A 26,769-nucleotide genomic window follows, 5' to 3' on the forward strand; every position below is an offset into this window, starting at 1 on the left:
GGCTCCACAGCCCCTGGGCAGCCCAGAGGTGCAGAGTCCACTCCAGCTGCCTTAAGCCACCCCACACCACAAGCAGGACAAGGAATCTTTTAAAGCCAGCTCAGCAGTCCAAGCAGTATAAAACATCCTATATTTATAAAACACACTGTTTGCAAAACAGGCCAGTAAATCCCCATGGTCTTAAATCCTTCACCTAGAGCAAACAGTGCAATGCAGAGGAGCTCAGAGCAAACAGACCTCTCCTTGCCGTGAGCTGGGCAGTCCCCGTCTGCCACGCAGGGCCAGCAGCGAGCTGGAGGGGATGCCCGGGTGGGAGTGTTGTACTGGGGCCAAGGCTGCCCAGTGCTGGGACAGGGAACACACAGGACTCCCTGTGTCTGCTGCCTCTGCTCCCCTCTTCCCTCAGCACTCTGCCATGGCTCTAGGTTAGACTCTGCGTCACCCAAATGGTTTTGTTCGCTCCAACCATTGCGCCAGAGAGACAGCCTGATGCTGTTTGGCTGTGACTCACATTTCCGTGCTCTGAAGCAGGTGGTTGCATGCAATTGTTTGTTCCCTGCAAGACTGCTGCACTTTTGCCGAAAGGACACCTCCTCACTTGCCATCTCCTCCTACTGGGCTGCATGGGGGAGGAGGTGGGTTTGCTTTTCCAGCATCTGGTCTTCCCCAGATCATTAACTCTCAGCCAATATACTGAAGGGTTTTGCCTCCCTTCCTGAAGCAGAGCCCTGAATTCAAAGCACTGCTGTTTGCCTAGGAACTCCAGTCCTCCAGCCACAAAAAGGAAGATTAATTTAAGCCTGGGGATGACAAAAAGGAGTGGATTTGCTGCAGGGAAAGGGAGCAAGGACCGGACACCCTCTGTGTCACTCAGCACAGGGGCGCTGAGCTGAGCCAAGCTGCAGCGCCCAGGGACGCTCAGCATCATGAGGTCCCACTTTGAATGAGATAGCATCAGGCTTCCAGGAGCTCCTGTGTATAGAGCTGGAGCCTTTTGAGAAGCTCAAAGAGCCACGTGGACATCCCCCAGGGACCAGCAGACTGTTGCAAGGAAGCAAAGAATGGCACAGGTTTTCTCCAAAATAGCCAAGACTTGGCTTGAAAGAAGCCTGTGGAAATTACGGCTCTAGCTTAAGTTTTGCCCACAAATACACAAAGAGAAAGGACAGGGAAGGAACCACATCACTTGTGCTAACAAAGAGACAGACAAGATAGTCATTTCTGTCTGCTTGCCAAAAGGGAATAAATCCCAAGTCATTCTCTATGGTGTAATACCTGCAGTGTGGGCGGCAGGCAGGGAAACACCCCTGAATAATTTCCAAACTGTTCTTGAGTTTACTGTGAAACCACAGCTGAGGACCGTGGCTGGGGAGCCCAGTACCCAGAGGCTGGATTTATTTTGGCATCTGAAACCCCAACTTCAGAGCTGCCAGCCCAAAAGGGGCCAGCTCCTGCTGGTTTTCGGGCTGCTCTGAGCACGCTGGGCAGTTCAGGCCTTGCCAGCTTCCGCTCCGACTGTCCTAGTGCTCTGTCCGAGTATTTTGGGTACTTTGGAAGCTCAAACTCCTTATGATTTTGTTATTCAAATGCTTCTTTATAACACACATGCGAGTCTCCCATTGCAATTCCTGCTCCCTACCCTTCCTCTAGTGGACTTCACACCCTTTTGATTTGCTTCATTACACAGGCTTATCCCTGTCCAAATTAATTACTATGAAGTCACCTTTTCAGCTAAAAATATTCATTCTATTGCTTTCCAGAACTCTCCTCCTGACAGAGCTTTTTCTGGCTCTATCCCCCCTCAAAGCCTCAGCTCCCGCTTTCCCACAGCAAGTTCAACCTCTTCAAGAACCAAGCAGAAACAAAACTGAAAAGCCCCACTGAGTTTAATAAACATTGTCACTGCCACCATCACTTGCAAAGATCTCTCTTTCCCTGGATAAATTTCTGAAGCAGAGTCTTCCTTGTTACATATGTGATATGATCCAATCCTGCCTTTTCTTTCCCCAAACTAATCCTTTCCAAGAGGCAAACGTATGTATTTTCAACTCTGTTTCTTCCAGTGATTCAACTCCAGTTTCTTCCACCCTCACTGACTGAAAGGTGCCACGGAGCTTCTGCGAGGAGGCTTCAGATGAAACTGCCCAGGGCAAACAGCGTCAGCAGTGAAGTTGCGCTTGCCAAATCCTCCACTTCCATTTTCATTTGCTGTTTCCCCATTCCATTTGCTCTCATTTTACCAGCTAACTTCCCGGGTTCCTTCAGGTGCTTGCAGAAAAAATCGTGCAGCAAGTGGGGGTTTGTATTTCCAGGGGACTTGCAGCCCTGCGGTCCCTTCAGAACACTCTTTCCTGCTTCTCTGCATCATGGGGAGAACACGCAGTGTTTCTAAACCCAGGATTGCGCTGCTCACTGAGCTCACATTGCCCGGAGAAGCTCCCAGTAGGGCAGAAGGCACGGAAGAAAACCACAAGGAAATGAGGCCCTGCAGGAGTATTTGATTGTGTGAGCTGGAGCCAGAAAACCCCAGGTTCTCTTTTTCTCCACACTCTGCATTGGGATAAAGTTTACTTCTGACCAGCGTTAGCATCACTGAACATGTATCAGCTCTTCCAACACATCCTCTCCTTCTCTGGCCTCTTTCCTGCTGCTCTCCTTTTATTCCGCTTGTCCTGAACTCATCTATTCTTTTTCTTGCACTTGCCCTTTTTCTCCCACTTCTGTTCAACTTTTGTTTGAAAACTTGAACACAACGGCTTCTTTCTAAGCCTGGGGGCACTGGCGGAGTGGTGAGCCCTGCCCCAGTGCTTTGGGGCTGGAAAAGGGGAAGATGAGCATGGGGGGGAAATCCAGACATCTCACTTGCCCACCCACACGTGTGACTCAGCAGAGCATGGGAGGAAACTGAGCAGGTGAGCTTGACAAAACTACAGCATGAGGGCATCAAAAATGCCTCCGGGAGCTTCCTGTGGGCTGCCAGTGACACGTCTGCAAGTGTAAGGCAGATATGGGGAAAGGAAGGGTATAGCCTCCTCCTTTCTGAGGCGCCAGTTCATCTGGAATACCTATGCATTCAGCATATTGCTCACACTGCTCGAGATAACCGCCCTCGGCACAATTAGCACTGGCAACAGGTTCTGGAGTGATCTCCGTTGCAAGGGAACTGATTCAGGATCATCGCTATGTCTAATTACTGGGTGTCACACGCCCTGGGTTTCGCTCTGGACCGTACCCGCTGCTCCTTTCCCAGCACCGCAGGAGCCGTGCGGAGGAACCCTCCCTGCTCGCGGAACTGGGGCAGCGCTCACCTTCCCCAGCGCTGAGAACTCACCCCACATCGGCACCACCCCGACGGCTCAAAAAGTGTTTGCAAAATCAGCTTCTGAAAACCCCAGCCAATGGACTGCAGCAGAGAACGAGGAAATCCCCACGAGACCAAGCAGTGAAAAGAGAAACTCGATCTTTTTTTCATATAAAAATATTTGAGGGGTTACAGCCAAAAATGACATGTCATGGTACCACTTGAGAAGAATCACATAAGTGTTCTACCCCCAGCAAGAACATGCTGTGTTCATCCACGAATTGCTATTGGGAAAGGGGGTTACGGTCCAGGGTCAGAGAGACCATCCTTTGACTGACTCTTGGCCCTTCACTACCCAGCTTTCTCCAAGCAGCAGCAAAGCCTATATTTAAACATCTCTAAAAGGATATACCCCTGCTGGATTTTCCACACTTTCTGGGATTGTTTGACCTTTAAGGAAACCCTGGACCAGGGCTGGAAACAGGGCTGCAGGTGCTCCTTCACCCTTCTAGAACATGGGCTACTGCAGAGGCTTACAGAGACTATGAGCATGCAAGCACAAAACACAGTGTTCACCATAGAAAGGCAGCTCAAGGGATGCGGGCAGGCAGAGACTTGATTTCCAGCCCATGGGTTCCGCAGTGACACGCACACTGTCCATTTCAACCCCTTTCATCTGGTCGCCCCTTTATTTTAATCAGTTCACCCAGAGGTTAAGCAGGTAGGAGGAAGTAAACTCTAAAAGTACGAGTGAAACCTCCCATCGGGGGTGTGCACATGTGAGCTGGATGGGGAGGAGCAGATATTCATATTTACCTCATCAAAAACGGAGTATAAATAGGCTGGAGAGCACCAGGCTTTCTCAGTTCCCAGGTGCAGGTGCGTGAAGCAGAGACGTCAAAGGGGATCATGGCAGCTTTCCTCTCTTTGGTGCAGCTCCTCTTCATTGGGACACTAATCGTACCAGCGTATTCAGAGACAGAAAGATGTGGTTGGCTCCTGAATGCAACTGCAAGCGATTTCACTTTAACCACGTTACCCACAGCATACCAGGCAAACACAACCTACCTAGGTAAGCCGCCTCTCTCTAGATCTCAGACTCTCCACACTGCACAGAAATGCATCTCCTTGCCCCTAACCCAGCTGGTTTCTGGAGTCTTGTGGTATTCTTTGATGTGCTTAAAACGTGTGAGGTCTAACACTTTCTTATATATAATTTCAAGCAGGAGATGGGTAAATGGCACTGCTTGTTACCTCTTTGTTCCTATTTCACGTTCATGTCTACAGGTTCAGTCCCAAAATCTCCTTCCTTCCTTAGGGTGCTTTTTCTCCCTTAATCTTTTTGCCTAAACTTGCATGGGAGGATGTGAATGCTCATAAAAACACAGAATTTGGGGGGAATTTGATTTGTGGTTTTGTTCCCTTCCTGAGAATCCACCCTTCTCGGTAGTAATGGCTGTAAAGACAAAGGTGAAGAGGTTGCTTTGATGCTGGCAGATGCTCAGCATCAATCATAGCAGATGGCTTTTACTGTTACAAGGAACATAGCCACAGAGTAAATGGCAGCTTGACCCTGTTTCCCAGAGCTGACAACAAACCTCCCTTTGCCTTGAGGTTCAGGAAAACCCAACCGCCGAGAAAACAGTGGAGGAGAGACACCCTGAGCCCTTCCTGCAAAAGGGAGGTCAGTCTGCTGGCATTAATTGGCACGGGTTCCTCCAATTCTCACCCAGGGGGCATCCGCCACAGTTGTCAATATTTGTTTTAATAGGGACATGTTTTGTTCACTGCTGTTATGGCAGTTTCACCTGGAAGTCCTGACCCACAGGGTGCTGAGGGCCAGGCCAGCACCAGCCGCACAGCGCACACAGAGCTGGGCTGGGAGGCACAGCCGGGGCGTCACTTGTTCCTGGCAAGCAGATCCTCCCGCTTCATTTGCTTATTGTCCAACACCTGCTCCCAACAGAAGCGCGGTGCACGGCAGCACTGTGCAGAGCGGTCACGCTGTGACACAGCCACCCGGAGCAGAGGCGCAGAGGAGAAAGGGGTTGGTCTGGCACGCTCGGCTACGGGCTGAAACGAGGAACTGACTGCCCAAAAGCTTGTCCCCTTTAGCAGTTCCGCCTCTGCCATTTGCATGAGATACAGAAGAGATTTACTGCCAGGCAGCTCTGGTTTGGCTTACAGACAGGGTACCCACAATAGCACGGGCTGAACCTGGTGACTGAGGAGGGGGCAGATAAGGGGGTTCTTGCGGCTGGGGGAGGGCTGCGGTACATCATCTTCTCCTTGCAGGCTTCTGGTGCACTCATATCGTATAGAGAGCACGGTGCAGATACCTCCTTGGCTGAAAACCCTGAAGCACGGACTGTGGAGGTGGCTGCCCTGCAGAACAGGCACCTTACTTTGTCTAATTTGCTCTGTTTCCAGTTACAATAAGGGACAACAGAAACGCCAGTGACAGCACGAATGTGACCAACTATTTCCTGCAAGCTGTATCGCCAGAAAATGCCTCCACAGGAGAATGGAAAGTGGCAGACAAGGAGAACTGCAGTGACATAGACACGGCAATATTAAATGTCACTCAGCAAGCAGCAAACTGGACGTCTTCACTTAGTAACATTTCTTCTGTGGAAATCAGGTAAGACTATACTTCACCATTAAGTGTTCGGTTAGGGCAGTATTTATCTGTGTAAGCTCTTGACAACACCCAAAATCAAGGACACACCTCTAGAGCAGGGGTTGAAACGAACCTCTTGTGCCTTCTCGAGATTTCCTCTCGAAAACCCCAAGGAAACAGTTTCTGCAAAGCCTCACTAGAGGTCACACCTCGACAGGCTCGCCGTTTGAAGACTTGCTCCCACCAGCAGGGAGGTAGATGAATTCCGTGGAAATGAATGGACTGAACACGCCTCTTGTTTCCATTAACACCAATGGAGTTGCATTGGTGGGAAGTATTTGCCAATTAAACCAGTCATTAGCCTGATTTGCTTTACCTGTGTGAAGAAAGAATGTAACAGTTCACGGCAAGAGTGATTCTCATTACAAGGAGCAGATGGTCACAGTAAATTGCCCCCGTTATACAAGGCATTCCCGTCCCTTCTAGAAAAGGGCAGTAAAGCAGCAAATAGCCACAGTGAGCTCAGGATGACTTCAGTTCCTGCCTCTTTATCTGCTCTTAATGTCCCCTTTGCATCCCTACATGGGTCTACATGAGACATTTATCTTCTCTCCTTTGAAATTGTTCTCCTCTCTCTTTGTTCCTTCCACAGGGCATATATTGTCTTCGCTAATAGATCCGCCGTGTTCAAGGCTGTGACTCTGAACAAAGGTAAATAAGCCTCAGCCGGGCAGCTCAAACAGCAGGGTGAATAACATGTCAAGCGAGGGCTTCATTAGTGCTCTGGTGTCTTGGGAGAGGGGAAAGATGGACCCAGTGTTCCTTGTTGCTGAAGAACATCTCATCTCTCCAGTAGTCAGGAGACCAGGCAAAGACACCAGAGTGTCTCTAGACACTGGAGTTCTAGAGCTACACAGAGGTTTTTCAGGCTATAATATTGAACTTAAAACCTTTTTGAGCTTCCTTTTGGCTTAACGGGACATTAAATTGCTACAAACAAGAGTGGATATTTCAGATATCCATGGGTTTGACCCCACTGCTTTGAGAAATCAGATTTAAATGCAGCCTCTTGGAGCTGCTCTGTAGCTCAGCTGGTCCTCTAAACTTCTAACCAGCCCTGGGGGTTTCTTTCCCTTTCAGCACCAGAAACAACCACGCTGCCATCATCTACCACCCACAACTCTGTCTCTGTGGTCCAGAGCAGCTCCTTCTTCATAGCGGTCATTCAGCTGCCACTGCTCCTTGTCACAAGCAGACTGCTCTCCTAAACATCGGGTAGCGAAGACGACCCATCTGTGCTGCCCCTTTCCTCCATGGCTGAGGTTTGCACAGGAGGGCAGGCAGCTGATCTGCTCAGGAAAACTACTCACCTCTTCGTGTGTCAAGATGATAACTGCACTTCTACATTAAATTATAAAGATCTGTTTGAGCACAGAGCTGACAATCCCCTCACTCCCCTTGTCCAGAGCCAGGAATCCCAGCAAGATGAGATGTTTGGTAGCAAGTCAGAGATCACTCCGTTCGAGCCTTTCGGTGAGAGCAGCAGAACATGGTCAAGAGCAGGTCCCGTCTACCAAAGAAACGCTGCGTGAATTAATTCCTTCCTCGTCACCTGAGGTTCTGTGAAGCACAACAAAGCATGAAAATGCTTAAGAGAGAAAAGGCCCTTTTCATCAGGGCCCCAGGGTCTGCTGAGAAGCTCAAGGAGAGGTCAAGTGTGTGCGTGTCTATGTGAGCCCCGGTGACAGTCCGGCACAGACACCCCCAGTACATTCACCAAAACCACTGGAAGCAGAATTGAACCCGGGAGGGGAAATCCTGGGTTTAGGATTCACATGCCTCAGCCAGTTTAAAACCTCCAGGGCAAGCACAGAGAAAATAAGCGTGGCCACCAACCTGGGGAGGAAACCCCTCACCAGGACAAGCTGGAGATCCTGCTGGCAGGATATCCCCCATAAAGGTGCAGGCCTTTGGAATTAATGCTCCACACTGTGATTTGGTCCAGCATCCTCTAAATTTTGTTATTTCACTGGGTGCCTTACAAAGTTTCTCTGGTTTTCTTCTGGCTTTCTGGAATGGCAGAGGGGTTCTTTTAATCAACAGCCAATTTTGTTGTAGGGCAAGATTGTAGGGCCACTGAACGTCTTGATTATTTTATTATGGTTTGTATTTTTATGTGGATGGTGTTTATTTAGGAATTTTCAAACTTCTGTAAAGTAATTTTTTGTTAAACTAATCTAAATAAATTAAAGAATCAAAGTTGCCTCTTGCACTTCACATTATTTCCTGGCTTGATTGTGATGTGGTGGGGGGTTGAAATGAAGCAGGTAGGGGTCCTGTGAACATCCCCAGAGACTTCATTGCCTTCCAGGCTCTGTGCACATACACAAAACAGCCACGTTACAGGGGCAAACTGCAATTCGGGACTCAGGAGGTGCCGCTGGCCGGACTCGGACGAACGGCTCCCGGAGGGAGGCCCGTGTCCCACTTACAGCCCCTCATCAGAAGCAAAGCCTGGATTGTTTATTAACTCGGTCATTGTTGGGGCAACAATGAACTACAAATAACAGCCTGGGGAGTGGCCCGCACGACTGGCTGGCAGAACTTGGCTCAGTCCCACCTGCCGTTTTCCGCCTTGCTGATCCTTTTGTAACCGTGTCCCTTTTTCGCTCTGCGCTGTTACATAATCTCCGACGTCGCGGGAAAACAATCGATTCCCACTCCCCACACTACAAAAGCTGGCGCTGGAGCCACAGTCCTCCTATGGTCACTGTCTTTTCAAGCACAGAAAAGAGAGGAAGGTTTTCCCTCCTAGCAGTGAGGCAGAATGGGAAAATGCTCCCTAGAAACAATTAATAAAAAAGAACAGCTGTGGCTAAACAGCTTCCCTTTGAAACCGAGTGGCCTCAAGCTTTCCTTTGCTTCCAGTTGGCAGAACCAAATGGTCACATTAACTGAAGCACATGGGCACGAGTGCAGTGCATGGTTGGCTTCTTGCACAGGCTCCACATCCACCCAGTCCCTGCCCTGGCACCGCCCCTCTTCTGTATAACCTGAGAACTTATCGTTCCATGGGACAGGAACTCAGTCCCTTCTAGAAACAACACAGCGTGTTTCTGTTCTTCCTGCCATTATACTGCTATTCAGATTGATGTGCACTAGAGCTGGAAGTCTGGCTCCTACAGTAGCTCTCCTGGCATCAGCTTGGCCCTTTTCACTGCTGTCTTGGACCCCACTAGCACCTAAACAATTCTTCTTCAACTTCATCACTCAGTAACTAAGTTACAGCCCAGAGATGCTTAATGTCTGATTATGTGAGTTAATTACTTCCTTATATAACCCTCCCTCCCTCAACTGTGAATTTGGAGGCTTATTCCTACAGACACTTCCCTACATGGAGCTCACATACACCTGCCAAGATCAAGACCCCTAAAAGCATGTTAAGGGACAGAAAACACTGTTAATTTCTTGAGACACAGACAATTCCAATTCCAGCTCTGATGTTGCCAACCCCCTTCACCGAAGCCACTACCCAGTCAACCAATTTATTTCCATCTTCACAGATCTACTGCTGTTTAAACTGGAGAGATCAGAATAAAGGATATGAGCGCATCTCCAGCGTGCGACACAGCAATAAATATAAATGCCCAAGCTACTGTGGGACATTGTTGGGGCTATGCAGTAAAACACCAGGAATGGTTAGTGATTTCTGGGCAAGCACCTGACTTCATGCTAATAATAGCAACAGGCCATGCAATATAGATATAACCATTCATTCGCTTGCTTTTTGTCAACAGCTAAATTACTCTTCCAAGAAAAGGCGCCATATGACACCCTTTAGAATCCACGTCTCATTGAAGACACCAAATGCTTTGTGAATCAGCAGCAGCAGATACCATCCACTACAATTGACATCATTTTAGGAAAGTGAAATGACCAGGTTATTAAAAATCATAAATTAATCCAATGTTTAATTAGAGAAAAATCAAAGCTTTTTGTGACAGGACACACATTTTGCCAAGTTCTCTCCTCTCCGGAAAGCTGCTCTATTTACCGTGGCACAACTGTAAATTTCACATCAGCTTGGTGGTTTGGGTTTGCAAAACAAGAACATCTTGAGAAAAAGCAGACAAATCACCAAATTCTGAGAACCCAAATGGCTAGATTGCTGCAAGAATTCTTGTGAAACATCCGTATTTGTCCTTAAGCAACATATAACCAATGTCTAGGCGTAGGACACAGAGCGAGCAGGCCCGCAGTAATCACTGCAGCAGAGCCTCTAACGGAGCTGGAGTTCAGTTCATTTCTCAGAGATGGTTTCTTCTCCTTTATACACAACAATGTTCTGGTCTGTTTCATACACTTTGACTTTATAAAGAGTTCCCACGGGCAGGAGGTTCTTGAGGTTTTCCCAGATGAACACTGCAACGTTCTCTGTGGTGCTGAGGGTGAAAAACAAGCAGATTCAGAACGAACAGCAAGGAGATTTGAGGAAGCCCTGCCTAGAACGGGCCAGGCGAGACGCTGAAGGCCACAGGGTGAGCAGCTCTCCCAAGAGAACACCCTGAATGTAAGTGGGGTTTGAACTATCACCCACCTCACCACCTCAGCAAAGTACGGCACATCCTTATCCAGGTTTTTGTGGTCAAGCGGTTCCATGATCGCCTCCTGCAGACAGAGAACAGTGACAATCTCGTCCCAGTTGGTCAGTGGACTTAAGGTTCAACTTACCCAGCCCTACATCCAGCTGTTAACTCCCCAGCTGGAGACACAGTACTGCCTCGCATCACAGTGCTAGAGCATTTTAGTCTTAAATCATTCCTTAATTTCTTCTTTATCTCCCACCATCATCAACTGACCGTGCCTCCACCCTGGTACCAGACAAATTGCTAAACTCTAACCAGTTCTCCCTGGGGATGTGTAGGAAATAGTGCTATTACCTGCATGCATTCTTTCAGGTCTGTCAGGTTTATAACCATTCCTGAGACTGGGTCAATCTGCAGGGAACACAGAAGGGAGATTAGTAGCCTAGCTACGTGACTTTATTACCAAGGCTGCTCTGAGCCTGCACAAATCAGACTGAATATCTGTGCACTCGGAACATCTGAGCCACAAGAAAAATGTCTTTGCGCCTTCACACACTGAGTTCCAACTCGTGTGATGCTCCCAGAGGCTGATAGAGCACACGAACAACTCCAGGGCTTCCACTCTCTCACCAGGGAGGAAAAACTCCCTGAAAGGTGCCCCACAGACCTGGCCAGAGCCCATACATTGTGCAGACTGGTATGTGCCCAGAGGATCATTACAAACCCTGGACTTCACTACAGTCACCTGCAAATCCTTGTTAGAGACGAGGTGAACAGGAGAGCAATTACAGAAACCTGCTATAGTGATGTGCACAGAGCTTACACAAACACCCTGGGAAACCCAGCAATTGTGCTAGAACTTCACTCCTAGGGACCCATCTATCCTGCCACCCTAAGGCATGGAAAACAAAACCAACGTGGATCACACTTACCTCTCCACGCACAGTGACTATAACTGGAAAAAAAAGGAAACATCAGGTCACGATGGCACCATAAACACTACAACAAAGTACACCAGTGATTGGGACAGACAAGCATGCCACGCTTCAAACTCCCTGATGCTGAGAATTCCTTCTAATTCTAAAATAAACCCCCAAACCAGCCACTAAAGCCATGGCAGACTGAGACACATCTGGCCCAGCTTTCCCATGGCTTATTCTGCATTTGACCCAGCCTGCCGGAGAGCAGCCTCTGTCCATGACTACAGGTGTAAGCATGGAAGTCAGCTCCTTACCTTTATAGTTGTGTCCATGACCATTTGGATTGTTGCATTTCCCAAACAGCTTCAGGTTTTCTTCATCGCTCAATGATTTACTGTGAGAAATACAGACATGGCATTTCAGGATCCCTTACAGATGTTCACAGCTTCAACTGTGGCTGCTTCCCAGCTCTTCCATCTATTCACTCTCCTAAATTTAAGCCACTCGCTTCTCCTACTCAGGAGGCACAAACAGAACCAGGGGAGTATTTGGACCATAAAGAGACGTCGTTGACAACAGGGGAGTTTTTACTATGGTTTAGTAATTATATATGCTGGTTTCATAACAACTGCCTTATACTGCTGCTGTATAAATGCTAATAGCTATTCACATGCTCATACGGCAAAATCACTTGGGGTCCTAGGGAGAAGAGCCTGGAGCACACTATGCATTTGTTTATTATTAACCAACAAAGCCTAGGGAGCTTCTCCAATCAGTATAAAACCCAGCTTCTCTCTCTGAAGCTTTCCTTTGAAGCAATTCAAGTGCCTACTCCGAGGAGTATTTCAGGTCAAGACACTCTTTAGGAACATGTAAATTCAGAGAAAGGCGACAGATTAGAGGCACAATGAGGTGCTTACAAACTGCAAGTATAATTAACCCCATCTAAAAACAGAGTTCCCCTTCTCTTTAGACCTAGGTAAGCAGTGACGTCTAAAACCGGGATTGGCTACTACAAGCCGCACAAAATGCACCAAAGCAAGGAGAACCGGGAAGTGACCGCCTGCAGACGCGCACACCGGCGGAGCCGGCCCCCGCCCCCGTGTGCCCGGCTCCGGAGCGGCGTCCCGCGTTATGCTAACGCGGCCGGCCCGCAGCTCTGCGAGGCGTCTGTGCCCTTCACCGACGCCGCTTCCCACGGCGAAGCAGCGGCGGGGGGACCCGGGGGGCCCCGGGCTGCCGCGGCCGCCCGGCGGAGGGACCCGCGTCCCGAAGCGGCGGGGCCCGGCGTGCCGGGGCCGCTCACCTGTGCAGCCGGTGGCAGGCGCTGAAGGAGACGGTGCGGGAAACCCGCGCCAGCCGCGCTGCCGGCGGTGCCATCTTAGGGCCGCGGCGGGCGGGGCTTGCCCGGCTCCTCCCGGGACCGGGGGCGGAGCGGCGGCGGCACCGCCCGCGGGAGCCGCACGCCGGGCAGCCGGTGGGTGCGATCGGGGGCGCCGGGGCGGCCCCGGAGCCCATCCCGGAGCCCGCCCCATCTGCTCCCTCGGGCGCAGGGCTCAGCTCCTCGGACACGCCGGCGGGGTCTCCCTGCGCTCGCCTTGCCCGGGCACGCCAAGTGCAGCTGTGTTCATTTGCCACAGCTCGGCTGCTCCTTCCCCCTTTTGATTGTGTTCCCTGCACACGTACTGCGACCTTGTATGAGCCGTTCATAAAGTGAAACAACAAAGAAAAGGCTTTTGAGAGCTACCGTGTCAGGCTACAGGAGGGAAGCTCCGCTGGCTGACATGGTGAGCCAGCAGCAGGTTGGCAGGACTACAGCATCAGCAACGGGAGGTTTTTGCCATCTAGTGGCTTCGTGAGATCAGCTTTGGCGTGAGCCTCTCCCTCTGCCCTCTCACAGTGCTGCAGGCCTGCTGTACAATCCTTGTTTCCCTCCCTTATCTTTTCCCAAGACCTGTATGGCAGGTGCAGAAAGGTCAGAGAGCAGATAAAGCGGGCTTGTTTGGGTAGAGTGCGGCAGCTCTGATTTGGTTGTATGCTGCCTGGGCTGGCCTCCAGAATTTCAGCAGTCAAAACAAACCAAACAAACCAAACCAAACAAGCCAAACAAAACCAAACAAATCAAACAAAACCAAACAATCAAACCAAACAAAACCAAACAAACCAAACAAAAAACCAAAACAAACCAACCAAACAAACACAAAGTAAGTTGGGAAATACAAAGCAAGGGCTTTCCTTCAAACCCTAGGGCACAAGGGCTGAATTTTGCTCAAGGATGTGGTTCAAAACATTCCCCAAATTTCTCACAATGAAGCAATATAGAAAGTCCTTAAGCTACGAGGGGAACTCATTGTCCTCAAAGCCTTCACTTCTCACAATGTTCTTAAAGGCAGAGCCTGCAAGTGAACTGCTGTAGAAGGCTTGTCTCAACACACCTATCCACCTACACTTCAGAGCTCCAGAACCGTAGGAGCCTGGGTGATGAAGCAAGCATAGAGACAGTGTTCGAGTTGGATCTGCTCAACTTAAGATCAAAAGGACATTGAAGCCAAAATGGAGTTCTACGTGTTTCATATCGATTTATTTAGGAGGAAGGCAGGAAATGTCAGCCACCAGAGCTGCATCCAGCTCTGCTGTTTAAGTAGGAGCATGGTGGTGACTTCATGCATGTCTACAAGACCATGCCGTATGATAAGTTGTGTATCAGGGTTGCAGGCGTTGCCTCTGGTGGCACAGCACGAAGTTGGCTGTGGCTCTGATGAGAGCAGGGAAGCAAAGAAACTTCACAAGCTTTTATTTGAGGGCACCGTTACTGTACAAAGAAAAGCACTACAAGTACAGCTTCTGCGAGTCTTTACATCTGCTTTCTGGGCTTCACTGAAGGCAATCTTGACACAATGGGGATGAAATTGCATACATCCCTTCATTGAACCTACATGTTACTAGTTGGTTTTACTCCTCTCTTCTGCTTTACACATATCTGCCAAAGTCACTGATCAAAACGCCAGTACTCTCTTCCCTTCAGAGCACATAGCTATGAAGGGAAAGTAATGCTCATCTTAGTTTCCATTTTCTCCCTTGCAAGCCTTACACGTGGCAGCCGTTGTGAACTGCTGCTAACTGGTCTATCGAGATAGTCAGAAAATTAAGATAAAGCTGTGGGCTGTTTGAGTGAAGGGGCTTCTGCCTTCCTCAGACCATTTGCTGCTTATTGTTAGTGTAGCAGTAACTTGGGGGTTATGATAGAGAAAAAGCAGTTCCTTCATGCAGGGCATAATGCAAAGGTGGGAGGCAAAAGAAAGCAGAGGTTGGTTTCTGAGCCCAACCTGGCTCTGAATTACGGGAGATGACAAGGTCTTCCATCAGTGGGAAGTAAAGATGCCGTGGAATCCATAAGGCATTTGCACTGGGACTTCTGCTCGCCCCAGTTCTCTGAAGGTTTCTGCATCCAGGACAAGCAGGAAAGCACTTTGGTTCTGCAGGATGAAAAGCAAGCCAGAATGAATGCCTAGGCTGAACTTCCTTCCACTGCCCAACCCACTCCATCTGTCACCCACAGGGGAGCCCAAATGCACAACCAGGCCATACAGACCAAGACTGTAGGACAGTTGGCCGGCAGCACTGATAGTCACAGATGCCACAGATGCCACATTGACATTCCGAGGCACACTCCTACTTGAAGTTGGTCTGGCTGTGCTTGGCAGTTGCAGAGGCACATGGTGCTAGAAGCATCTGTCAGAGAGCCTCAAATTCAGCTTTGCAATTTAGAAAGTATAACGAATATTATGTGACTTTGAACCAGTAGCAAGAAGTTACCTCGGTGAGGGAGACCACAACAGACAAGATGACTCCACTGTCTTCTGCCGTGGCATTAGGCACTGGCACAAACACAGGCTCCGAGGGGTAGGATCCATCCTCCTGCCAAATCTAGCAAGCACAGTAACATATGGATGTGTTTCATTTCATTAATACTTGTCTGCTCTAGTCAGCAGAGTTGCAAGTTGAGGTGCTCCCACAAAGATACCCAGGCATACTGCAAGACGAGTGTCCAGAGCAGAACCATTAAAACGAGCATCTCTTTCTGAGGACTCCTAACTCTCTCTAGCCTCAGGAAAGTCTCTGAGGAATAAACATTTAACACTTTGGAGATCATTATTCCCTGTTTAAGTGAGATACAGGAAAAATCCCAGCTTGTGTTTGAAACTGGGAAATATCCTAAACTTTGTTTCTTTCCTGAGCCACAAATGCTTTGCCAGTTTATATCCAACTGCCCATGCTGCTTGGGTATTTCTGTACTGTCTAAGAGATGGCTCTTTGGCCTGGAAGACACATACATACTTTACCCAACCCCTTCTGTTCCATCATCTATCTAAGAACCTGGAGCGATCTCTCCTGGTGAGTGTGCCACATTCATGAAGTGCTGGGTGAGAGATGAAATCAGGAACCTGCTCTCAGACCCATATGAATGAAGATCCCTCAAGTGCCTAGTAAATTATGTATCTTCAAGGCCAGTTCAGTGGAATGACTCCTATTGCTGACAAAGGATAACATCACTTCACCTCACCTTGAAATTCTTGGTCTCCACGTCAACCTTGATCAAGGAATCTCCAACCAAATGCCGAAAACCACATCCATAGAAGTAACGGTACCTCCTGCCATTGTACCGAGAGTAGTTGATCTGGGGGAACTCCAAGCCCCCAACCTTTTCAAATCCCTCAGGGTGGAGATTTTCATGTGTGCACCAGACCTAGAAGCAGCATGACACCAGTGTCAGTTTAGCTTTGGCTGGGCAGAAGACCTGACCGGTCCCATCAACCCACTGTACAACCATCACGGAGAAGAAATGTTTAAAGGTGAGCCTGACAACCACACGGAGGCGAATAGAAGCACCAATTCCATCTCCCTTACCTGCTTCACTCCAACAACTGACTCATCGTTGCAGACCACAGCCATAAATGCCGTTACGTAAGTCTTTGATACATACCTTGCCATCTGCATCTTTCACAGCCCTTGCCAGTGTATAAGAAAGCGGGTTCAGATTCTTGCCCACAGGTGTGTCTGCATTCACGTTCAGTGGGAGAACAAAGCGACGAGGGAAAGCTCGGGATATTGAGTCATAAATCTGTTACAGAGACAGAAAGTTACAGTGATGGAGAGAGGACAGTGGCATTTTGAGCTAAGTGCCCTTTTTGGGAACAATTCTGAAGTTTTAGACATTCCTCCCACCCCTGAAATATTCTTCTTCTTTCTATTACATGTTTTAGCAAGTTCTGGTAAGGGTTCTGCTTGTTCCAGTACTTTACAGTAGAAAACAAAAAGCTTGCTAAATGAGTCAGCATTGCTTTGACAGTAATTAGTGCTGTGTTGGGTATGCAAATCACTGCTATTCTCCAAATCCAGCATTGGGAACACTGTATCTTATTCAGTTAGAACAGACCTATATTGATGGTTTTTGCAGCCTGTCCACACATGTCCTGCTGACTCTGTGACTCGGGCTCTTCTTGCCTCATCAACAGGCAGCCCTGAGTGGGGCACATTCAGCAGGTTGCATGAGAGGAATAATTCCACCCCATTGCCATTAACTCTCTGTTCAAGCCAAGTTCAGAACCCATAAGACTTCCAAATATTATGCCTTCTAGTTAAAACTGGTGCCAAGGACCCTGTTTTGGTGTTTTTCAGTTACTTCATCCTGTAACTGACCAGTTCAACCTGAAACTTCACTTTGATCTTATGTGTTAATCTCAAAACCCTATTTTCAAAGCTTTTATGGTTTGTGTAACCACAGTAAACTTACTGGTTGAGGAACTCTACCAGACAAAATATAGTTTACTTAGCAAGAAAAAGCCCTAAAATGATTTGGGGAAAGCAGACAAAGCATGCTCGGGCATGCCCTGGTCTTCTGGTGCAGCGTAAACTTAAGATTCTGTTCTGAAATGACTCGACTCGTGTGTGTATTACAGTTTAATGGCTATGCTACTTGTCAGTTAAAGAGCGTGGGTGTTGGAAACACACACTCAATGTTGACAAAAGGAAATCTTCAGATGGATCAGATTGTAGTTCTTTAGTGCTCAGAGAAGGTTGAACAAAAGCTGGAAGCAGCTTCCAAAGCAAATGGTCTTATTAACATTTTGCTGTAACTGAAGTCATGCCCACCACATCTTCGCAAAAAAAAATAACAAAGGAAAGCAAACCAAAACGACCCTATGGGGACCCAACTATACATTTTTCAGATCAGAACAGACTTGCTTCTGGAGAGCTCAGGACACAGAAAGTTCAGATTCGTCTGAACAGGTGGTAGAAATGCCTGCCCATCCGCCACAATGGGCTGGGTTACCCATAAACACACCTGCAGAACAAGAAACTGAGAGCACCCCCACTATGACCTATGCAAAATAATGCCCCTTACTTGGCTTTAAATGGTGCTTTTGACATAATAAATGGTGCTTTGACCATAATAAGTGATTTATGAGTATGAGGACGCTGTGGTGAGGTGAATGTAAAGAACAATGTAGGGGTTTCTGTGATTTACATAATAAAGGCTGGTTTTCTGAAGGGATGCCTTTAAACACCAGGGTTTCTTTTTCCTTTGCCTTTTGAAAGTCATGCAAAAGCTTATTTTGCATACTTTCTCGAGGGAAAATTTTGTTACGCAGGGATATGGAAAACGAGTATCGTTAAAATGAGATTTTAAACCAGAAGTACATCTTGCCAGGCTGATGGAGACCTGTGTCACACACCAGTTTTAAAACTTGCAAGGAAACACTTCATGGAGATTATCTGCTAAGAGATTTGAAAGCAAAGAAAAATACCAACACATTAGTAGATCATAATTGTAGTTTTTCCATATAGCCATGGTTCCTTTCCTTTCCTTGTGGTCCTCCATGGTATTCTCTGTCCCACTAACTTGCACCTTGCTTCAGAAAAGTGGCTCGACCCCCGTGGGCGCCCATCAGATCCTACGCACCACGAAGGCAGAGATCTTACCTGATCCAGACCTTCCCCACTCCTCCGCAGGTTCTGCAGTTTGTATGTAGCCAAAGTTGTTCCATCATCCTGGCAGCACAGGTCAAGGACCACGCAGCCGTGATCTTCAAAGGCGTTGATTTGGTGGAAAGTAGCGAAGGGCTTGCTGTACCACTGCCCGGGCAGCACCTGCAGCGACCACCAGAGAGGCTGCATTTCCTCTCCAAAGATCCGAGCCGTACCTCAAAGAGTCTTTTCTTGTCTCCCCCATTTAGTTCCCCACTCATTCCTTGGTGTTTGTCTTGTGTCCTTGCATTACTATAGAATGGCTGCTTTAAGCCGGTAAGTAGGCAAAACCAGACTGCTGCCCTGACTCCATCTCTAAAGCATCATTCCCAGGCTGTAACTGGCCTCTTTATACTACTCCAGAGTACTTGGTAACTGCATTTTGGTCCCTGTGCTGCTGTGCCAGGAACCCCAAACTGCTTATTTCTGCCTGTTCTTTTAGGACTGGTAAAGAAATGAATCAATAGAGAGGAAAATGCAGAAGGCAATCCCTATTCTAGTAAACCTACACCCATGCTTATAAAGCTTATATCCCAGTGCTTCTGGATTGATTCCTATAGCTACCTGTGGCTGCTATCCAGCGCTCTTCTCTTGGGATCTAAGATTGCAGCTACAGCTGCAGAACTGCTGGAAAGGCCCAAAATCCACCTACCTCCCCAGTGTGCTTGTTCACCACATGGAAGCAAGTGTTGTACTGAGGCTCCCAGCTTATCCCGTCAACAATGGCTTTCCCACGAAGCTTGGAAGTGATAATCTGCAACAGATTTAGCTTGATGGGCTGCTCAATGAAAATGATGTAGTTTTCACTCATTCCTGAGAAGACAAGGAAGGAGACATCATGAGATAATTTAAAAAAAGAATCTCGGGGGCAGAGGACAGTGAACAGCCCTTTCTGCCGTGCAACAGGCTATATAAAGAGTTTGAGACAGAAAACATTCTTACCGAAGCTGTGATAGTAGGAGGGTTTCAGCTTATCCATTGGAGCAATGGAGCACAACACTTTCGCTCCCTCTAAAGTCTCACTACAGTTGGACTTTTGTGGAGGGACCTGAATGATATTATAGCTGGACCCTGGAAAGGAACACACCAAAGTTCAACACCGAGGTGTGAGACTGTCCACATCCGTGACACCAAAGTCAGGCTCTGTTCTCCTCTGTTTCCCTAGAATGCCAGGAACCGCTGTGACCGCTAAACTGAGCAGAAAATAAAAATACAGTATTCAAGTCAATAAAACAGAGGGTTGCCTAGCAAAAGAACAAGAAATAAAACAACGCAAAACCAAAACCAACCAACAATGCTTGAAAAGATCTTCTCAGTCTGGCAGACTACCGTCTATCCGCAATACATTCCTTATGTGAACTTCGAGAATGCTGCAATAACAGCATCAGGAAGTTCCTAGCTTGTGTACCAAAGGAAATGAAAACTTTGAGCCTTGGTGATGACTGATGCTCGTTTCGCAAACCTGAGCATATGGGCAGGAAAGGATGGCATCTTTGAATAATAATCTATGGTTTGGCCTCTCCAGCTGAAAACAGCAGGTGCTGCACAGCTAGACACTGCTAAAGCCAGAAGGAAATTGAAACAGCAAGCATGAAAAATGGTCAAAACTGGGCAAGCGTTCAGTGAACTGAAACCAGCCTGAGGTATCAGAATAAAGGGCAATGGCTGTTTTCGCAGCCCTTGGGCACTTGAAAAAGGCTTTCATGTAATTAACAGTCCATGCTAGCTCTGAGCAGCCATGCTGGTGTAACTAGATCACAACTAGACGTAATGGTCATTGTTTTGGCAACTAGAAAAATATCCCAGAAAATTCAGCTTCACTCTAAGATAGCCAGGTCACTGTAATAACTTTCACCTTCTCTCCTGTATAAACCCTTATGGTCCTTATTAAAAGCCAATTATTGTAAGCGGCAAACACGTGGCTAACTGGAACAATTCTTCCGAAGAGGCTTTAGGGCTGGATGGGACTTAAAAATCATTCTCCTGTTTTCCATCAAAGCTTGGGAGAGGAAGAGTGGAATCTGGTGGATATTCACAGGCCAATGTCAGAAGCATCTGAAACTAATTGCTGAGAGAAGCCATTTTATGGGACAGACTGACATTCTGAAATAAGAACTAATATGGTTTGCCATCATTTTGACACAAAGAGAAACAGCAATTCCAAGGTCTCTTTAGACACTGAAGTTTCTTCAGCAACTGCTCCTTGAAGCAACAGCAAGAAGCGCCCTGTACACCCTGCCCACGAACCAGTCTCACCGTGTTTCCCGTAGGAATTGCCCATGTTGTATGTTGTCCCATCGGGCTCATAATGAGGATGAGCAGTGGCCCCATTCACTGCAACGAATTTGCTCCAGTCCACCTGCAAACATCAAAGTGTTTCTGTCAGTAACAAGTTCCCTGTTGCCCTGTAGCAAGCCACAGGCTTTCTAAATGTCGGGTTTGGGAAAGTCTGAGGAAGAATACCTTGATGATTATGGCCCTAATGTGGGATCTGGACTTCAGCTTTCATTTTCGCAGTGATCCTCCCGAAACCCTTGACACTGAACACTGTTTCTCTCCGGTTTAGTCCTACCAGTAAAATGGGACTAACAGCTCTAGCTGTTCCTCTAGGAGCCATGAACATGACTCATGGCAGGAAGTGCTGACACAGCAGCAATGTTGCCAACATGAGCATTGTAGCTGGGACCCTACGTGATAATGACAGACAGGCATGAGTGAAGAGACAGTCATTGCCCCAAAAGCCACCAACTTATTTGAAAGCACCCCTAACTAAGTGACAGTGTTTACCCTCCTCACAGAGAAAGAAGCTGCTCTGTCCACAGCTCGAAGGAACAGTCAGGGCAAATGTACGATTGTGAGGACTGTTCACATGTATTCCCAGTTCCTGGTTTAGGATACGGTTTGGGCTTAGACAGTGGAGGGGATGTGCTGGGAAGAAAGTCTGAAGGGAAAAGTTGGAGGAAGATCAAACCATGGAAACGTTAAAGCATGGAAGATACACTTCATTTCTAAAGTTTAAAACTTTCCAGTATCCACCTGAGACCCTTTGGAAGGCTGCAGCAGAAAAACTGCCACACCACCAGAAGCTTATGAAACCATGTCCTTCTAGAGCATCTCAAATGGGAGAGTCTAACCATGAAATCATCCCTTCCATTTCTTCACTTAGCCAAAAAAAAATACCAGTCTGCATCTAAAATGCAGCTGAAGGGGATTTCTTTTAATGACAAGGTGGCTCAACAGAGCTGAACATTCAAACTAAACATGCCTACGCATGTTTTCATCACTGCATTATGGTTTACAAACCAGATAAAATAGCAAATCGTCAAACTCTCCATTTCAATATGACAGTAACACAGTGCACTTCATAAACAGATTCTTCATGACTCACAACCGATCCCATAGGGAGGAAGGGACACCTGGGATGCTTCCCTTGAGATCTGAGGGTGTGCTAAGCCTGGTATTCTGTGGTATTAAATAGTCCCTGGTAACACACAGTAGTTAACACTGGCACCTTCCTCACTCCTTTCCACACTTGTCCAGCCCAGCAAATGCCCAAATCCCCTCTAAGGCTGCAGGAAGGGGGACCTATAGCTTATGCTGTCATTTCACAAGCCACGTTTCTCCCTCACATACAGCCACATTCCTGTGAGGTGATGCACAGAATATATAGGAAGACTCCTACGCTGACTTTTTATTCATTTGCTAGCACGGGAGCAAGTAAAGTGGCAGCTGAACTTTGACTTTATATTGACCTCACCACCAATTTGCAGCAGAGGTTTTAGGCAGGACTTTGAAGGGCTGTTTTGGAGTGTTTAGAGCTGGGGGTGTAAGGAGGTGCAAGAAACCAACAGGAAGAATGAGGAGATAGGATGTGAATACAGATCTGAGATCAGTGATGGTAACTTGTTCCTCTCTGCACTGTTACTCTTCACACACTGATAGGTACAGACAAGTCCAGACAAGCAGTGGGTGCACTGGAGGAACGCCAGCTGTACCCAAACGGAAATGAGTGTATCTGTCTGTCCCCTGGCTTGCTACAGCGGCAATGACTGTGTTTTCACTCTCAAGAGCTGCCTTATCGCTAAGTAGATGTTTCAGGGACTCTGCACACCGTGAAGAGATGCTTATGGCTATGGCCCAGAACTACGCTGATCATTTCCTTCAGAATCTGGGTTCCCCCTGCTGCTCTTAGAAACAACAAGGAGTGATTCTCCTGCAGCATGAGCTAACCCCCTTATCCCAGCTGCACAAACCTTTTCCTTCGTTTCAAGCGTTTCCGGATCCACTTTGTACATGAAGATGTTCTCATTGCTGACATAATAGTCTCCTTTATACACAACGTAGTTCACACTGGCATTGTCACTTGGTTCTGAAATGAAATCCCAAAGCTGTACACAAGCTCGTGTCACATTACAACAAGTTAGACATGTTTAAACAAATAAACCCATTTGCAGTGACACTAATCCCTCTGTGATTGATTAGAAATATCTCGCTAATCTACAAAAGCACTCAGGAAACTGTCTGCACAGGTGAGTTCAGGATAAAAGGACAAGAACTGGTTCTTGTGGGAATCACTGGAGTGATGCCAAGAAAATCTTCGTACTTCCATATGCGCTTTGGTTCTGACCTGTTATTTCTTCGTGTCTCTCTCCTTTCCTCCCCAGCCAAAGTCCTCTCCTCTGACGGCCACAAGAGGAGTGCCATGCTTGATTCACAGCACTGGAAATGAGAGGCAAGGCTTGAAGCTACAGCTTGGGCTGAAGGGAGGGCAGGGATGCTATTTGTGGGGCAGGGCTTGGATAGGGATGCTGCTTCTTCCTTATTCTCTTTAGAACTGAATTGCAAGATGCCTTTTCAGAGCTACACATGCACAACAGCCAGAGCTGCTCTCGCCGCTCCGGGGGGAGCTGAGACTCACTGGCTGGGTGACTGAGAACAGCCGGGGAAAAACGATTTCCCCAACTGAACATTGTGTGTGTGGTAAACACCCAGCCTGAAGCTGGTACGGGAAGAGCCTGGAGGACAGTCCTTGCAGCAAGGAGCAGCCTACATGTGTCACATAGGCAGAGTCACATAGGCAAGGGTGTGCTGGAGCTTGGGAAAGAAGACAGGGAGGGTAGACAGTTCTGAAATGTATTGAGAGACACGGGGAGCTGGGCAGACCAATGAGTGAAGCACCTTTGCGAAGCACAGATGATATGTCAGAACAGGATCCATCTCCTCGGCGATGATAAGAAGCAGAATATGGTCACACACCTGAGCAACAAGTTGCAAACTTTATGTCTGTTCTGGTTTTAGCGAAGAGTACTTCGCTTGCATTTAAGCCTGTTTCTTTCCTGACATACACAGAATCCTATAGGAAATGGTACTTCCATTCCTGTGTAATACTGTCTCTCACCCTACTCGTATCATCTCCTGCACCTTTGTACAGGAAGGGAAGGATTATCCCACTTAGCCTACAAGCTTAGCAAGGCAAGGTGTTCTAAGGGCAAAGCTGTGTCTCAGGTAGAACAGCGGATTGTAACGCTCCTTATCAGGACTGCACATGGTGTTCTTTTGGGAAAGACTTTTGTTGGAAATTCGCAACAAACCGTGGAATTGTGTGAGCTGAAGCCACACTAAAACATTACACTGAATGTGCCTTGACCAGCTAAGTCTGACACCAACTTGCATTTCTGTTGTTGCTCCAAGGGGCCATCGTCTAAGGAAAACACGAGCAGCAAATAGGCCTGCCAGACTTCCTCACATCCCGTGCAAACCTCACCACAAGTTCCCCAAGAAAACCTCAGTACACTTCCTATTTCTTAGAATCCCTCTTACGTGGCATCTCGAAGCGTGACATGAAGCGCTCAAAGACACTCTTGCACGGGTCTGGCATTGCCAGCGTCCCAAATTCCGAGACCACAATGCGGTTGTGCTGGCTGTTCGTCAGGTAGGAACTGCTCTGCAGAAACTTGCTCCGGTATGTCACCGCGCCATCCTGCAGCTGGAACTGGTGCAGCAGGGCCATGCCGTCAAACCAATGGTTAAACCTGCAGGAAAAGATAAATCAGAAAAGATAAGCAAGAGCTGGGCACTGTATAGTGTTCTCCCTCTTGCCTTTAGGTTGATTATTGTTTGTAAAAAGCTAATGCCCAGAGCCCATGACCATTTAAACATGTTATGAGTCTGGAAAAACATTTGAATTTAGTGGAACAAATCAAGAGTATTTGCAGCTGCGGGACCTGAAGTTAGATGCTGATTTTCAATGAGATTTGTGCTCCCTATATCACTTTTGAAAGTGGACAATGGGAACTTCTGAAAACACTGTGAGAAAGTTTTTTGGGTGAAATAATCTATACTGGTAAACCAACCACTCCGCAGACTTCTGCATAGGGAACAGAAACGGTGCTTTACCGTACATCTGTATGTACAACAAGAACGGAAATTACTACCGAAAGCCCAAGCACACAAGAAGGAGCCTCTAGCTCTCAGCTGTTTGCAGGACGCTATTCTCTCCGAAATGAGAAGTCTCTGAGACCCTGAGAAAACCTTATGGTCTATCTCTGGAAATAGGATAAAATGATCACCTTTGGCCAGCTGCTGCCATCAGCTGTTTTTGGAGGAAGAGCCAGGTTTGTCAGTCAGCTAGAATGGCAGATTCCAAGCCAAAGGCAGTAGTTGCCTCCTTGAAAGAACTTATTATTTTTTAAAATGAGATGGATTCGATTCTAAAGCAACTCACGCAATGTAGTGCAATCCTGCCCTGGATTTCAGAGCACTCGTGGGATGAACCTTTGTTAATGACAAAGGACTAGGAGTGTGGATGTTTTAATCCCCGGCTCCGTTCCCTCATTATATCGTTCTGAGTAGGTCACAGCCTCTCTGTGACTCAGCTGCTCCAACCTTAATAAGCTCACCGTGCTCCTATTTTCAGAGAGCCACGGGGAGTTTCCAGATGAGGGAGCAACTGTTCTTAAAGAATGATAACACATGCATTTCTTCCTTGACTTACTTAAAAAGAAACTACAACATGCTCCAAACCATGGTGAGACATTTAGGGGAGGTCCCTTTAGAGGAGCTCAGGCCAGAATCATTTGACAAACTCACCAAACCTGGACTTACTTCTCCTCACCAAACTCAAACTTCCCAGGGCCATTCCTCAGAAGATTGCCCTTAATCCATTTGGGAATGTGTCCTTTGATCTTTGCTGGGATGGGTTGAGGGGTCTCCTCTACTGTCTGAATTAGGGGGGAGATGCATTGCAGACCCTTGGGGCTGGGGAAGGTGATTTGCTCTTTTGCTGGGCTGAGCAGGAGATTCTTTGAACCTGCAAAGAAAACAATGAGAACAAAAAGCACTTAAATAAACAGGCAACTGTTGGAGCTGGAGTTCGAATGTCTAGGGGAGGAGCATTCAGCATTCGGCTGCAGTGGATATTCACACTAAAGCTGTGTTCCTGAAATACCTCACCCGTCCAGAGGGAGCTGAAAATCCAGTGGATTTAACTCTTCTGTCATTAATCCATTAGGGACACCTGTTCTGCAGCCCAAAGGAGATAATAAAAATACATGATGATAAGAGCAAACTTTTACTAAAGAAGCTGATAGTTGGAATGTATTTCAATAAGTAACTGGGAGCAAGTTAACATAGGGATATTTATTACAAGAACCTATGAGGTCGCACAAAGAAATCTCTTCCAAGTTGGGATGATACACAGAGTGATGTTGAGGGGGAGCCCCAACAATAATCCCACAGTGATTTCTGAGCAGCAGGCTGCTCAAGAACGGGCCAGGAAGGCGCTGGTGTGAGTGCTGCAGGTGGAAGCCACAAGCAGGACGTAATTAGGCACCTCGTAAAGCAGCACACGTTGCCTTTACCCCACAATGCTGCCGAAAGCAAGGCACCTGCATTCTAAAACACCCTCAGCTTTACCTTGGTATCACCACCATGGGTGAGTCAAAGAAATAGAAGAGACTGTACATACTAGGACATTTCCCCAGGACTTGTAATCTAATCAGCCATCACCCCAGGAGTTTCCAGACATGAAGCGGTGTGCAGAGGAGAGAAAAACACCCGCAGCTCCCTAGGAAGAACACACAGAACAACAGTAGTCCCAGTGGACTACCCTAAATGCAGGCAAGCCACAGCTCGTCACCTAGCAAATATTACAAACATGATGCCCTGCTTCCCTGAAAATAAGACAGGATCTTATATTAATTTTTGCTCCAAAAGATGCTTACTTTCTTACACGTATAGTTGTCTGGACGCTATTTAAATTGACTTTTTAAATGAACTGCAACTAAAGCTTATTTTGGGAGTGAGGCTTATATT

General features: G+C 47.5%; 3 protein-coding genes across 3 annotated transcripts; 1 reads left to right on the plus strand and 2 right to left on the minus strand.

Moving 5' to 3' along the window:
* Positions 1 to 4,027: 4,027 nt before the first annotated feature.
* LOC309448630 (uncharacterized protein) lies at positions 4,028 to 8,203 on the plus strand. The gene is made up of 4 exons (XM_082070347.1): positions 4,028 to 4,373; positions 5,732 to 5,942; positions 6,574 to 6,632; positions 7,062 to 8,203. The coding sequence occupies exons 1-4, from the start codon at positions 4,211 to 4,213 to the stop codon at positions 7,187 to 7,189; spliced, it is 561 nt and encodes a 186-aa protein (XP_081926473.1). The 5' UTR covers positions 4,028 to 4,210; the 3' UTR covers positions 7,190 to 8,203.
* Positions 8,204 to 9,872: 1,669 nt separating this feature from the next.
* On the minus strand, positions 9,873 to 12,854 carry PTS (6-pyruvoyltetrahydropterin synthase). The gene is made up of 6 exons (XM_082070359.1): positions 12,734 to 12,854; positions 11,742 to 11,821; positions 11,440 to 11,462; positions 10,862 to 10,918; positions 10,519 to 10,589; positions 9,873 to 10,363 (listed from the first exon to the last, which is right to left on the minus strand). The coding sequence occupies exons 1-6, from the start codon at positions 12,805 to 12,807 to the stop codon at positions 10,222 to 10,224; spliced, it is 447 nt and encodes a 148-aa protein (XP_081926485.1). The 5' UTR covers positions 12,808 to 12,854; the 3' UTR covers positions 9,873 to 10,221.
* A 1,156-nt stretch (positions 12,855 to 14,010) lies between these two features.
* On the minus strand, positions 14,011 to 25,685 carry BCO2 (beta-carotene oxygenase 2). The gene is made up of 11 exons (XM_082070385.1): positions 25,561 to 25,685; positions 24,277 to 24,488; positions 22,710 to 22,825; positions 20,713 to 20,815; positions 19,399 to 19,527; positions 19,109 to 19,269; positions 18,412 to 18,579; positions 16,412 to 16,549; positions 15,992 to 16,174; positions 15,244 to 15,354; positions 14,011 to 14,903 (listed from the first exon to the last, which is right to left on the minus strand). Exons 2-11 carry the CDS (start codon positions 24,464 to 24,466, stop codon positions 14,790 to 14,792), a joined length of 1,413 nt encoding a protein of 470 aa, XP_081926511.1. The 5' UTR covers positions 24,467 to 24,488; positions 25,561 to 25,685; the 3' UTR covers positions 14,011 to 14,789.
* Positions 25,686 to 26,769: the final 1,084 nt, after the last annotated feature.

The sequence above is a fragment of the Streptopelia decaocto genome, assembly GCF_964273445.1.
Source record: "Streptopelia decaocto genome assembly, chromosome: 21".
Taxonomy (NCBI): domain Eukaryota; kingdom Metazoa; phylum Chordata; class Aves; order Columbiformes; family Columbidae; genus Streptopelia; species Streptopelia decaocto.

Bases quoted from the DNA above. Each gene is read 5' to 3' on its own strand.
- LOC309448630 (XM_082070347.1), top strand. From the start codon at position 4,211: ATGGCAGCTTTCCTCTCTTTGGTGCAGCTCCTCTTCATTGGGACACTA. The intron at 4,374-5,731 runs GTAAGCCGCCTC...CTCTGTTTCCAG, and splicing joins GGCAAACACAACCTACCTAG to TTACAATAAGGGACAACAGA. The intron at 6,633-7,061 runs GTAAATAAGCCT...TTTCCCTTTCAG, and splicing joins GGCTGTGACTCTGAACAAAG to CACCAGAAACAACCACGCTG.
- PTS (XM_082070359.1), bottom strand. From the start codon at position 12,807: ATGGCACCGCCGGCAGCGCGGCTGGCGCGGGTTTCCCGCACCGTCTCC. The intron at 11,463-11,741 runs GTAAGGAGCTGA...TTTTTTTTCCAG, and splicing joins TCATGGACACAACTATAAAG to TTATAGTCACTGTGCGTGGA. The intron at 10,590-10,861 runs GTAATAGCACTA...CTCTGTCTGCAG, and splicing joins ACCTGAAAGAATGCATGCAG to GAGGCGATCATGGAACCGCT.
- BCO2 (XM_082070385.1), bottom strand. From the start codon at position 24,466: ATGGCCCTGCTGCACCAGTTCCAGCTGCAGGATGGCGCGGTGACATAC. The intron at 19,270-19,398 runs GTAAGAATGTTT...TTGTCTTCTCAG, and splicing joins CTCCTACTATCACAGCTTCG to GAATGAGTGAAAACTACATC. The intron at 14,904-15,243 runs GTAACTTCTTGC...TTCATCCTGCAG, and splicing joins TTGTGGTCTCCCTCACCGAG to AACCAAAGTGCTTTCCTGCT.